This window comes from Vipera berus (genome assembly GCF_964194415.1).
Source record: "Vipera berus genome assembly, chromosome: 5".
In the NCBI taxonomy this organism is placed as follows: Eukaryota; Metazoa; Chordata; class Lepidosauria; order Squamata; family Viperidae; genus Vipera; species Vipera berus.
The window spans coordinates 26,761,536-26,773,908 of record NC_138207.1 but is presented as its reverse complement, the minus strand read 5'-3'; the positions used below and the strand labels follow the sequence as shown (position 1 = coordinate 26,773,908).

General features: G+C 36.9%; 1 protein-coding gene across 1 annotated transcript in view; it reads right to left on the bottom strand.

The window, feature by feature from the left end:
• Positions 1 to 11,430: 11,430 nt before the first annotated feature.
• The window catches only part of MINDY4B (MINDY family member 4B), a gene marked incomplete at both ends in the record, with an annotated part of 30,170 nt that continues 29,227 nt past the window's right edge, over positions 11,431 to 12,373 (bottom strand). The window contains one exon of the mRNA XM_081329936.1: positions 11,431 to 11,573. Within this exon, the coding sequence (XP_081186062.1) occupies positions 11,431 to 11,573 (143 nt within the window). The remainder of the gene's footprint in view (positions 11,574 to 12,373) is intronic.

Here is a 12,373-nt window from a genome sequence, read left to right as displayed (position 1 = left end):
TGCAGTGCATGGTTCCACTGAACAAGATTTCTTGACTTCTTGTGAGCATGTGATTCATCTGTGATTCTAGCCATGAGCCAGTTTTGTTGTTAAATTTAGATGGTCTTTGACTTCATTGAATTTAATTGAAGTAGTCTTAAGGGACTACTTCACATTGGTACACTGCCTGTGAATTTAGCAGGAATGGCAATATAATAGATGAGCAGATCAGTAAACTGCTTCTGGGTGAATTTTCGTGCAGGAACAAGATCACATTATACTGAACATCTGAAATAAGGCAGCACACAAATGAGATGCCAGGTAGGTTTACTTGGGTCTCATTTCTTGATTATATAATGCTGATTCATTATCTAAGAAGTGGTGGCCAGGAACGTTCTCCATTTTTAATGTTGTGTCTACTGAGATAGGGTGAGGTAGGGTGCAAAATTCACTTTAAGAATTCCAGTAGATGATGCAGTGAAGTGGTGTCTTGCAAATACTCTGTTGGAAGATGTGCTGAAGGTGGATTACTTAGTTGAAAGGACTATTTCTCAATTTGCAGTGGTTTTTCTACTTCTAGCTAGAAGGCATGGAGAATCATGATTGAGCAATGGAGCTGGAATGCTAGATAAGTAACCGGAGTGTAAAAAATGCTCCGATTCTTTCTCTATTGAGTTTCTCCACACCTTTTTTATAAACATTGTACTCTTTTGGCATAGATAAGAAGTGTAGGTTAAATGCAGCTACTGTATTTACTTGCTCCAAAGTAAGACCTATTAAATTTAATGGGGTTTAATTCTGATTAGACAAGTATAGAAGATTGCAATATAATTCTTTATTTTCTGCATCCATTCATGGGGCAGATTTTTTTTTTGTTGCTGATGATAAAACAAAATTATCATACATAGAAAGTAAACACCCAAGGACTATTCAAGGAATCAACCCAATGAAAATAAGGACTGAGACTGTCCCTTGCACTCCCCATCATGATATATTCCTGGTAAAATATTGGCTGCCAGACAGTACAACAATAAAATCCATAATATAAATGAACATTATAAATAAAGTAAGCATAAATTAAAATGATAAGATAATAAGCAAATTAATTAGTCAGATTAAACTCTAGCAGACCACCTGTGTTTTGATTATTCAAGGGTAGCATGATATATGAATGCAGAGCTGTGGCTTCAACTCTCAAAAGAAGTTAAGAGAAAGGGGCATTAGCATGCTGAAAACAAAGCAAAGCTCTTTTCTCTGACTTCTTCAGATCAAGCCAGATCCCTGCATTTGCACATCATCCTAATCTTGGCTACCAAAGCCACAAATTGCTCATGATGGGTCAGCAAGTATATCATCACACTGAATGAATCAAATGGGAAAGTGGATGAAAATAGTTGTAAACATGAATTTAAACATGAAATGGGCAACCAGATTTTGTTCCTTTGTATGAACCATGGTGGTGGTGGAAGTAGGTGGGATTCATATTCATACTTTTAAAAAATATTAATATTGATATTTCATGTGTCTGTGTAGAATCAAATATTTTTAGATTGGCTTTATTTGTGGAGGGCTTTAGAACCGCAAGTGCATGTCCCTCACAGAGACTTATAGCATCTCTTTCCAGTTTGTTTATTTACTGATATTTTTCACTGAACAATGCATTATGGAAATTGGCTATTAAATTCAAGATTTCAATACTTTGTAGGCCATAAATTGGGATTGGTACGTAAAGGGGTAGCATATGGTTTACAGAACTTAAGCTGCTCCCTCTTGGTCCAAAATGACATTGTCAAGGATGTGTGGATTTGGCAAAAAGGGAAAAGTCTCAAAGCTTCCAGGAGAATGTATCTAGATCAGAGAAGATTCTTGGGAGGATTCTAAGGAAAAAATTGGATAATGTTGCGTCCAGTGCTTTTTTTGTAAAAGAAAAAGGTGCCGGAACTCACACATGTCATACAACCCACCTTGCCTATCCTACAAGGTTCCATCCAAAAAAGGTGCCGGAACTCCGTTCTGAGCGTTCTATGAGAAAAAAAGCCCTGGTTGTGTCGCTATCCCAACTTTTTCTCCTAAAATGATTTTCTACACATAAATAAGATTAGCAAAGTTGCAGGACATTCATGGATTGCAAATGGAAGACCATGAGCAGATCATTGGTTTAAGTTATCTTCAGTGTGAGTGCAAAGCACCTACCATCTGTGGAAAGCAGGAGTGCATGATGTTCTCAATTAAGCCCTCGTGAGAAGCTATTATACCATCTTCCCTTATTTTCTAGCTCTGTGTCAAGAAAGGTGATGCCCATCTTTAACAGAACAGTTATCAAGTAAAGTGAGATTTATTTAACAAAGTTGGAAGGGACTTTGGAAGTCTTCTGGTCCCACCCCCTGCTCAAGCAGGAAACCCTATACTTTTTCAAACAAATAGTTGTCCAACTTCTTGTTAAAAACCTCCAGTGTTGAAGCAGCATGATTTCTGAACGCAAGTCATTTCACTGATTAATTGTTCTAACTATCAGGAAATTTCTCCTTAGTTCTAGCTTGGTTCTCTCCTTGATTAATTTCCATCCATTGCTTCTTGTCCTGCCTTCTTGTGCTTGCTCAAGCTGTCTGGTATATGTAATGAACTTCAATTGCTTTGAAGTATTCTCTCCATCCAGTCAGCTGCTTTGCTTACAACAGGAGTGTCCCCTGCTGTGCCATCCTTGTGCTATGCTCTGGATATTACTGTGCTCTGGAATTACACGGACGCCTATGGACCCATACCATGCTTCATATGACTTTCCCCCCATTAATTAAAACATATGAGAAGCACTGGACAAAAGTGGTTGATGAATCAGGGCTTCTTCCTTCTACCAAGTCTATCAATCAGCTCCCAAGAGGATGCAGTCCTGATTTCGATTCCAAGTGCCTACTCTTCATCATTCAAATGATAAGACTGCAGCTGGTTTTGATAAAAGTTTCACTGTAGTTTTTTTGCAACCAATCCTCTTGTTCCCTTGTGTTTTACAGTGCTATATTGCAGTTTCCTGGTACTGTTTCTTTCATTACAGTAGTAGTACAATTAATTTTTATGACCATTACTTATTTAGTACTAGGCAAATGCAGAGTGCATGATGCTCTGGATGAGGTAGGAATTTCTTGGAATAATGGAACACTGTATAAATAACCACCAAATATTAGAAATTGTGATTTCCAGCATTTGGGGAATCGAGTAGAACACTGTGGACTTAACAGATATGAATGTGTGTCCATAGGCAATGCAGTGTGGTGATATTCCAGAGGACAGTTGCAGGAAAAGGGGAATTGCCCAATGAAGTCCATGCTAGATCACAATCCCAGTGCTTAAGCATCAGAAATATTTTTCTTCAGTCACAGTTCATCTGGGGGCAATAGAGCAGGAGCAGTTTTAGGTTAAGATACAGAATTGACTAATGACTTCAAAACCCTTTTTATAATTCTGCAAATGAGGCAGCATAATTGTATGATCAAAACCCCTCTTGAACCATCTTACTTCCTAGAGACATTTGTAATTTTGTCTTCTGCCATGTCTGAACATATATTAATTGATCTGAATGACCGAAAAGACTTGACAAGCTGGAAATAGACACTATTGCATATTTATGGGTATGCATGTAGGTGTTTGAACATGTCCAAGTATCATTACATTGGGAGTCATTTCTATGGATTTTGGAGGTCAGAAATGTTCTTCCTTATTTATAGAGAATAACATTTTAATAGATCATGTACCAAATAAGATTTAAGACATTGCAATCAGTAGAAACTCACAAAGAAAGTAATAATTCTCAAACACAGTCACCAGTTTGAAAAATGAACTTATTTCCTCCATATTCTATTAGAGAGGAACCATTTAAGAGTCATTTAGTTATGTTGATAGATGTAACAGTGATTGAGAAATCAGGGTTATTGTAGTTGAAAATTGTACCTTATTGCAGTGGGAGCAGATTTCATAGCATCTGTTTACTGCAATGGATTTGTACTACACTTTAGGGACTTGTGCCCTATATGTATCTGCCAATGACATGTGATATTCTGTTGAGAGCTGCTGCATTTTTCTTCTCCTTTTTGGCACTGTCAATTTAAGTTGTAATGCGTCATTTGGCCACTGCCACAACTTTCTTGTATGTTGCTGTAACCCATAGGGTCACATAAAACAGAGAAACCATTTTCATCACTCACTCTTATGGCAGGTTTTTACTTCTGAACTTGTGTGTTTTATTCTCTCTGCCAGAGGTTTGTTTACAAGAAACATTCTATGTTTCTGAGCATTTTGTTATGCTCAGCGATGGCATTTTTCTCTCCTTTTGGATTATTTAAAATGTGTTATTATGCCCAAGGTCAAATATTACAACATTGTAATCAGAAGTTTCTGGCTAATGCAATACATTGTTGCAAACTGGAAATTGCTATCAGAACTGTAACAGCTCCATTTGCTTCCTCCCTCTCCCACACCAGTAAGATTCTTATCCTTAGCGTGGTGTTTTGTTCCTGTGTGTATTTATCTTATCACATTACTGCAAACCTACAGGTGATCCTCCTGTATGTGGGTGATGGTTTCTTGGTTTCATAAGTAAAGACTCATAGCATAATCTTGACAGACTAAGGAAAAGATATGATGCTATTCACTGAAATTTCTTCCTTAACACTTAAATTTTAAATGCAAAGGTAGCAAAGAAGCATTCATTGGAAGTGGAGTCCCCTGCCACCAGACTGTCTCCTAATGATCTCAAGTGATTCTCTAACCCATTGTCCCCGTTGTTATGCATCAATGGATCCCTTTGGAATTTTGAAAATATGTTGTGGGTGCTCCCACAAAATGACCACTTTTCAAAAAAAAAAGAGGCAAATTTAATCTGAGATGGCTTTGTGGCATTAGTCTGCAGATCCATGTATACAATAAAATCATTTTTTTATTATTTTAATTCCATTTATATCCCGCCCTTCTCCGAAGACTCAGGGCGGCTTACAATTTAAGCACAAACCAATGTGCTTAGCAATAGCCTTCATTCTATGTATATGCCTGCTTATTAGGGCTTTCGGGGGCCCCCAAGCAGCATTATTACAAAGTCAGCTTAATTGCCCCCAACAATCTGGGTCCTCATTTTACCTACCTCGGAAGGATGGAAGGCTGAGTCAACCTTGAGCCTGGTGGGATGCGAACCTGCACTAATTGCAGGCAGCTGGTGTTACTTAAGGAGGCATTAGCCCACTGCTCCACCAAGGCTCTTTTAGGGTGCCACATAGCTTGCTTTTATCTGACAAATTTGATATCATACGTATCACTGTACTAAATACCAAGTTCTGGTTTTCAAATCATGTTAATACAATTTGTTTAAATTTGGTTAGTATGTTGCCTGAATAAAGCCACTCTGATTCATAAATAATAGTTTATACAAACCACAACTAATTATGTGTTATGCAATTGATCCTGGTTAAACAAACCATGGCTTACAGTATCATTCTTTAAAATAATGATACTTGGAGCATCCAATATGGTGACATCTCATTTCCAGAATGTCTTGCCCTATCCAACGACTGTCTGCAGCAGTGTCAACATAATACTAACGTAAATCTTCAGATAGCCATTATAATAGAAGAGATCAACTTCAGATGTTCTGAGCGCTTTCCAGAGCAGACAGATTTCAAAATAAATATAACAGCTTGTCATTCTTATGGAACCTTAAGATAACAAACAGAAAAGAAGATGGATTTTGTAATTCATTATATTCCCAGATATAGCATCCCCTGATGGAAAAGCAATAACTTGTCAAAATGTGCATCTGCTTCTGTTTATTATTTTTTTTCTCCTGTGGACCTTAGAAATAAAGAATGCATTTTAGAATACCACCTGGGAGTTTGCACGTAGGCAGAAAATAATGTTGGACAACTGCAAGTCCATTTTTGAATAGTATCTAGGGATACATTTAGAGACCCCACAACCCCCCCCCCCCAGGCCAACTACAACTTTTTAAAGTATATGTGAAAAGTTAGCCTGAGAAAATAAGTTATGTTACTGGAACACATTCCTTACAACTGTATCATAAATGCAACATTCCGCTTACAAGCACTTTATAATGAATAATACTTTAATGCATGCTTTGAAGGATGGGGTGGATATATACATTTTGCTACCTGATATTTTGACCCCATTCCAAATCACCATAGTAACAGTCTTGTTCTGTATTGAGTAAACTTGAAAATAGCCCAGTAAGGGCTCATGTTTTACACTTAGAAAATTACAGGTCCATTGAAAGGATCACACAGTGGATACGGAAGATCCCTTTGATTGGGGCACTAGAAAAGTGCTGCCAACAAAGTGGACCCAGCTTGCTGAGTCTGATGCTCTTCAGATGTTCTGGACTTAACTCTCAGAATTCCTAAGCAGGAAAACCAAAGATTCATGAAATTGCAGCTTCAAGAAGCTTGACATAAGCAGATTTGGGGTTTCCTTCCCCCCAAAAGTGATGAAAAGATAGAGGCATGGGGTAATATAGCCTGCTTAACAAATCTTACAATACAGGAATTCTGCAAGTGATTTCTCACTGTGGAAAAAAAATTCTATCAGCCTTCTTCTCTACCAAAGGGCAAAGGATTCCTAAGGCAATACAGAACCTAGGAAATTGCGTTTCATGAACTCAAATAATTTTTTAGGTACCTTGGTTAGGACTATATGATCTGGGCTGTAAAAATCCAAATGACCACAGGATGACAGCAAAAACTTAGAATTTTCTGCTGGTGCTGTTGTTAGAATGCAGTATTGCAGGCTAATTCAGCTCACACCACCAGGAGTTCGATCCTGATGGGCTCAAGGTTGACTCACCTTCCATCCCTCTGAGGTCAGTAAAATGAGGACCCAGATTGTTGGCGGCAACATGCTGACTCTGTAAACCACTTAGACAGGGCTGTAAAGCACTGTCATGCAGTGTATAAGTCTAAGTGGTATTGCTATCTCGTGGTCCTCTGGATTTTTCCCATGATAGTTCTGTACAATAAAAGTGCATAAAATACCCACAGTATGAATTTTGCTTTGTATCTGAAAGTTCTGCAGCAGAATATTGGAACACCTGCTCATCAGCTGAGGCTGAAATGTGAGTCATGCAAATGGGTCATGCAACAAGATCTCAAACACACAAACAAGTCTGCAGAAGAATGGAGAAGAATACATTAAATGTTTTAGATTGGCCAGATCTAAACACAAAACTGTAGAAAGGTTATAAAAGACTTGAGACAAGGACTTCCATTCTCAGACAGTACTACGTTGAAGCAGTTGCCAAGTGGGAATGAGCTGAAACTTCTACACAATAAAGAGACACTGACTGCCAATTACAAAAAGCATTTGGCTGTAGTTATTGCAACTAAAAGTGAACTAAGCAGTTTTTGAAATGAAGAGGTCCATCACATGTGGATGCTTCTTTAAGTAATAGCATGAAACAAGAATGAGACGTGGGCTTATTTGTTTAGATTGTTTATATGTCTATAGGATATCATAACACATCAACTCTAGTAACGTTTGGGAACAAATGATAAGCCAATATTCAAAAAATCCAAAATTTTGTCAGACCTACATAAGTATAGTGCAGTCCAAGAGTAGCAGCACACTTTTATATCCCAAGCATGGATGAGGACAAGATGCTGAGCCGTCTGCATTATTTTTAGGGGAACAATTATGGGCTGAATTAGTCAGCTGTGTAAAGAACAATTATCAGATAAAAGGTATTTCCATCCTTGTTAAATAGGAAGATTGCTGAGCTGATTTCTCTTGTTTTCCTCAGTGGTTGGAAACAGATTGTAATTTAAAGGAATCAAGATGTGGAATTTAGCAGCATTTCACTTTTATTCCAGGAAAATGTTGAAAGTATCCAATTCAATCTAATACTACTCTGTATCTGATAACTATGCCATTTTCATGTCTGGAGGATCTCTATTTTTCCATCCAAAATACAAAGTGACACAGGGTGTTTTTTTTCCTCTCTCTCAAACTATGTTTGCATAATGAAGACTTTTGGAAACTCTAAAGCTTTTTAGCTCAAAAGCTAAAACTTTTGAGTTTCAAAAAGCCTTCATTATGGAAAGATAATTTCAGAGGAAAAACACCCTCTGTGTTGTGTTGCATTTTGAATGGAAACAGAGATACAACATTTCATTGTTTCCGTTGTCCTAAGAAAGACATTGCCTATAAGGCCTTTGAACTACATAAAAACCTACTGTTGTTTTTTAATATAAATACGTTGGAAGGATGGAAAACATTGAGGTGGAGAAAACAGAAAGGTCAAGAATTCATCAATGCTGAATGCTTATTCATATACTGAGAGAACTGTAGATGTGTTAAAACAAATTCTTAGCTTTCCCCAAATCGGTCTCTTCCAGATGTGTTGGTTGTCCTTTCAAACAAACCATAATCTACATATTCTCTGTAGATCAAGGATTCTGAGATTTATCTTGAGGGCGACTAGGGTGCCAAAGGTATTTTAAGGATGGCATATTACCCAGCTTTTTATCAGAATCTCATTAGCAAGACTGTTACTACCACAGTACTAACTTGTGATAGAACATGTACTGGATTTTTTTCACAAATGCTTTTGGGTGGCTCATGACTAGTTGGTGCACAAAGTTCATACTTTAAGATGAATTAGAATTTTCCAGCGTGTATATATGTTGTAATATGTTGGATTGTGCAAAGAGTTTTCGGAGAACACACACAACTAGTAGCTCATATTTACCTTGCCATTGTTGGTGAAAGTTTCACAAACAACATTGTGCTTCTTCCTTTGTGTGGATTGCGAAGATTAAACAGTGATGTTGCAATGAATGTCATTGACTTGAAAGGTTCATTTGCAGTTCTGAGCGCCATCTTCTGGGTTGTTTCAGAAGACTGTGTGAGAATATTCTCAGTGCAATATTCTCTGTGCCACCATAGATTTTGCTGCTTGATATGAGTGAGATAGGAAGAAGACAACAGCTAGCAGGGACATGCAGGCTGTACATCAAAGGAGTTTGTAGATTCATTGTTTCTGAGTTTTGCATACTCTTTTTCTTTATGATTCTTAATAATAAATTATATGTTCAATGTGCTGAACATTTTATGATATTGATTTATGTTTATTTTCAAGGCTTTTTATGTTAGGTTTTAAGGCTTCCAATGTTACTAATTTACCCAGTATAATATTACCATTGTGGATTACCAATAATTCATTTTTATAGTTACTATTATTCTATACTGATTTCAAATAGAGAAATCAGCAACTTATACTGAAACACTGAAATTGTTCATGGAAAAGTATTTCAATTTAACACACAGTCATTTTACTTTGAATTATTTGATGCAGAATTCCACTATGAAAATACAAACTGACTGAAACATACAAGTACATTCTTGTGAATGTCTGCCAAATTCTTTCAAAGATGTTTTATTTTAATATGTATTAATAGCTTTGTTTACTCTTAGTTTGCTGTTTTTGCTATTGATTTGCTATAGATGCAAAAATCTATTGTCACTATTTTTACAGAAAAAACTTAAGGTTTTTATCCTTTTGTCCAACAATCTATCCATTGTGTCTTTCAACTTTAATATTTCCTTGTTAAAAAGGTATGATTCCAGATTCACATTACTTGTAGTATTAATCCTGTCCATTCCATGCTTATCCTTAACATTACCACTTCTAAAGAAACCTTTGACCTAAGCCAAAAAAGTTTATATTGTAGTAATTTGCAGAGATTTCAATGTTCCAGATTTTTACAAATTGAGTGAGCTCTAAAAAAAGGGATCTCTGTACATTCTACTGCAGGCGTCCTCAACCTTGGCAACTTTAAGACTTGTGGACTTCAACTCCTGGCTGAGGAATTCTGGGAGTTGAAGTCCACAAATCTTAAAGTTGCCAAGGTTGGAGACCCCTGTTCTATTGGACAAAATATGAATGTTTCATGCACACAAACCTCTTAGGATCTTAAGGTTTTCCTACAGACTCTTTCATTCAGAATATGAAGATCAGGACTGAAACAACATGCATGTAGATCCTGTGTTCAGAGTTAGCATGTAGAAGTTCAACGTATGGAAGCAAAGACCTGGTCATGGATCTTTTTATTTATTTTACAAGTTCTTATGGCCACCATCTACATAACATAAATAAGGACATAATATAATGATCAACATTTGGAGAAAAAAAGACAAAAATAAAGTCAAGGCCCCAATGAAATCCCACCACAAATTGAAGCATTGCGTAAGAATAAATTAGGATAAATCTAGACCATGGCTTCCTAGTGCTACCAATAAAAAAACACTGCAGATTTTTTTTCTCTCCTTAATTATTTTAGAGAGGTGGAAAAAAAAACCCCAGGCAAAATTGAAACGGTGGTGAAAAACACAGAAATAACAGACAGAACGCAGCTTTTTTCTAAAAAGTTATAATTTTGAGGAAAGCTAATTGGAGAATAAAAGAAAAGTCAAAGCCAATTAGACTCAAAGAGCCTCAGGGATATTATTTTGGGCAACTTCATTCTTCTGCTAAAAGAATAGCTTGTTAGATAATAATTTGTTAAAATGATAAATATCACTTTTCAAAATCAGAAGTCAAGCAGACAATATCTTGAATATTTGACTTAATTGTGCCATTTCAAAAAATTATAATTGATATTATATTATATTATGGGCTAATATTGTTCCGGTGCTATAATACGTGTACCTATCACATTACTAGTTGATGCAGAGATAGCATTAATCTGAAGAAAATCACTTCTGCTTATACTGAACTTCTGAACACATAACTGGGGAATCACAGAGCCTTAAGATGTAGATAAGTTACAGTTCAAGCATCCCCATTGGCCATGTTGGTTAAGTCTGGTTGGACTTATTGTTCAACAAAACTGAGTTTCATATAGTTTTTTTTATTAATGATTTTTCCCCTCTCCCATAAAGAAACCTTTAGAATAGAAGTGGTTTCTTTGTGCCTGATGATACTGAAGTATCAGCCAGGGATGTTGCCAGTAAATTTTTGTTGATGAGGAATGAAGCTATTTCCATGATTTTCACCATTCTCTCTATTCAAGAGCAAGAGTGCTTAATGCTCATTTTCAGTTACTTCATATCAGTTACATTTCCATTACAGGTAGTTCTTGTTTAGTGACTTCCTTGGACAGCAACTGCAAACGGTAATGAAAAAGTAACTTTGTGATGAGTTGATGTTCACAATTGTGGTCACTAAATGAGGGCTACTTGTACAGACAAATGCTCATGTTGCTGCAATCCATTGTATCTTGCTGTATTGTTTAGCAATTGAGTGAATTGCACAGGATGCTAATTTTTTCCTGTAATTAGCAGTAGCAACTTTTTTAATTAATTCAACTCATAGCAATAGGCTGTCTTCCTTCTTATCACTTTCATTTCAAGGGTCATGTGGGCAGCACCTTTCAAAAAGACCCTCTCCTCCAGTCACTTGGATCAGAAGAATGGAGTTGTTCCATTCCAGCTGATGGCAGCTCCTTCCCATTTAGTTCGAATGGCCATTTCCAGAGATGGCACTCTTTTGTTGGGATCCCCGTTATCCACACAGTGCTTTTCTTCCCAGTGATGGGAATGTGTATCTGAGAGGAGAACAGCAAATATGCATGTACTCTGTTTCATGCACAACCGGTTTTGAGTTCAACTTTTGTGGAAGAAATGATACAAAGGGAAATGATTATGCCCTATATTCACACAGCTACATTTCAGATTAGGACCATTGCCTACAGTTCTTCATACAAGAGACCAAGTGGCCAAGACCAGTTCTGTATAATTCCAGAGTGCATGAAATGGAAGATAGTAAGGTGGCTATCGGTTAAATGTTAGAAAAAGCACATTCCCAATAGTGAAACCAATTATCCAAAGATGTGTTGGGTTCCCTTCATGGGATATGTTCAAATAAAGGCTAGATAGGTGAAGGATGCTTTATTTTGGATTATTGCACTGAGCAGAGAGTTGGATTCAATATCCTAAATGACCTCTTCTAACTCTATTAATCACAGAATATTTTGAAATATGAAAATGCATTTGTGCATTTATCATTCTATGTCATTAAATTGTTTGAATTTCTTCACACATTTCCATTTACTAGGCTATTGATTTCAGTGTTCTCGCTCTCTCTGTCTCCATCCAATCATTCATCTATGCATCTGTCTATTTATCCACTGAATGGAGACCTCCCAAATACTTAAAAAGGGATCTAGAACAACTCCCCACGGCCAACTTGCCATAGTGAACCCACCAAGATCAAGTCGCCTTGGCCAAGTCACCATGGGACAACTTGCCATGGTCAACTCACTATGGGACAATTGGCCACGGAACTAGAGTTACACGAATATTGAAGAAATGGTGGAATAGAATCATTAAAAAAGGATGCCAAAGG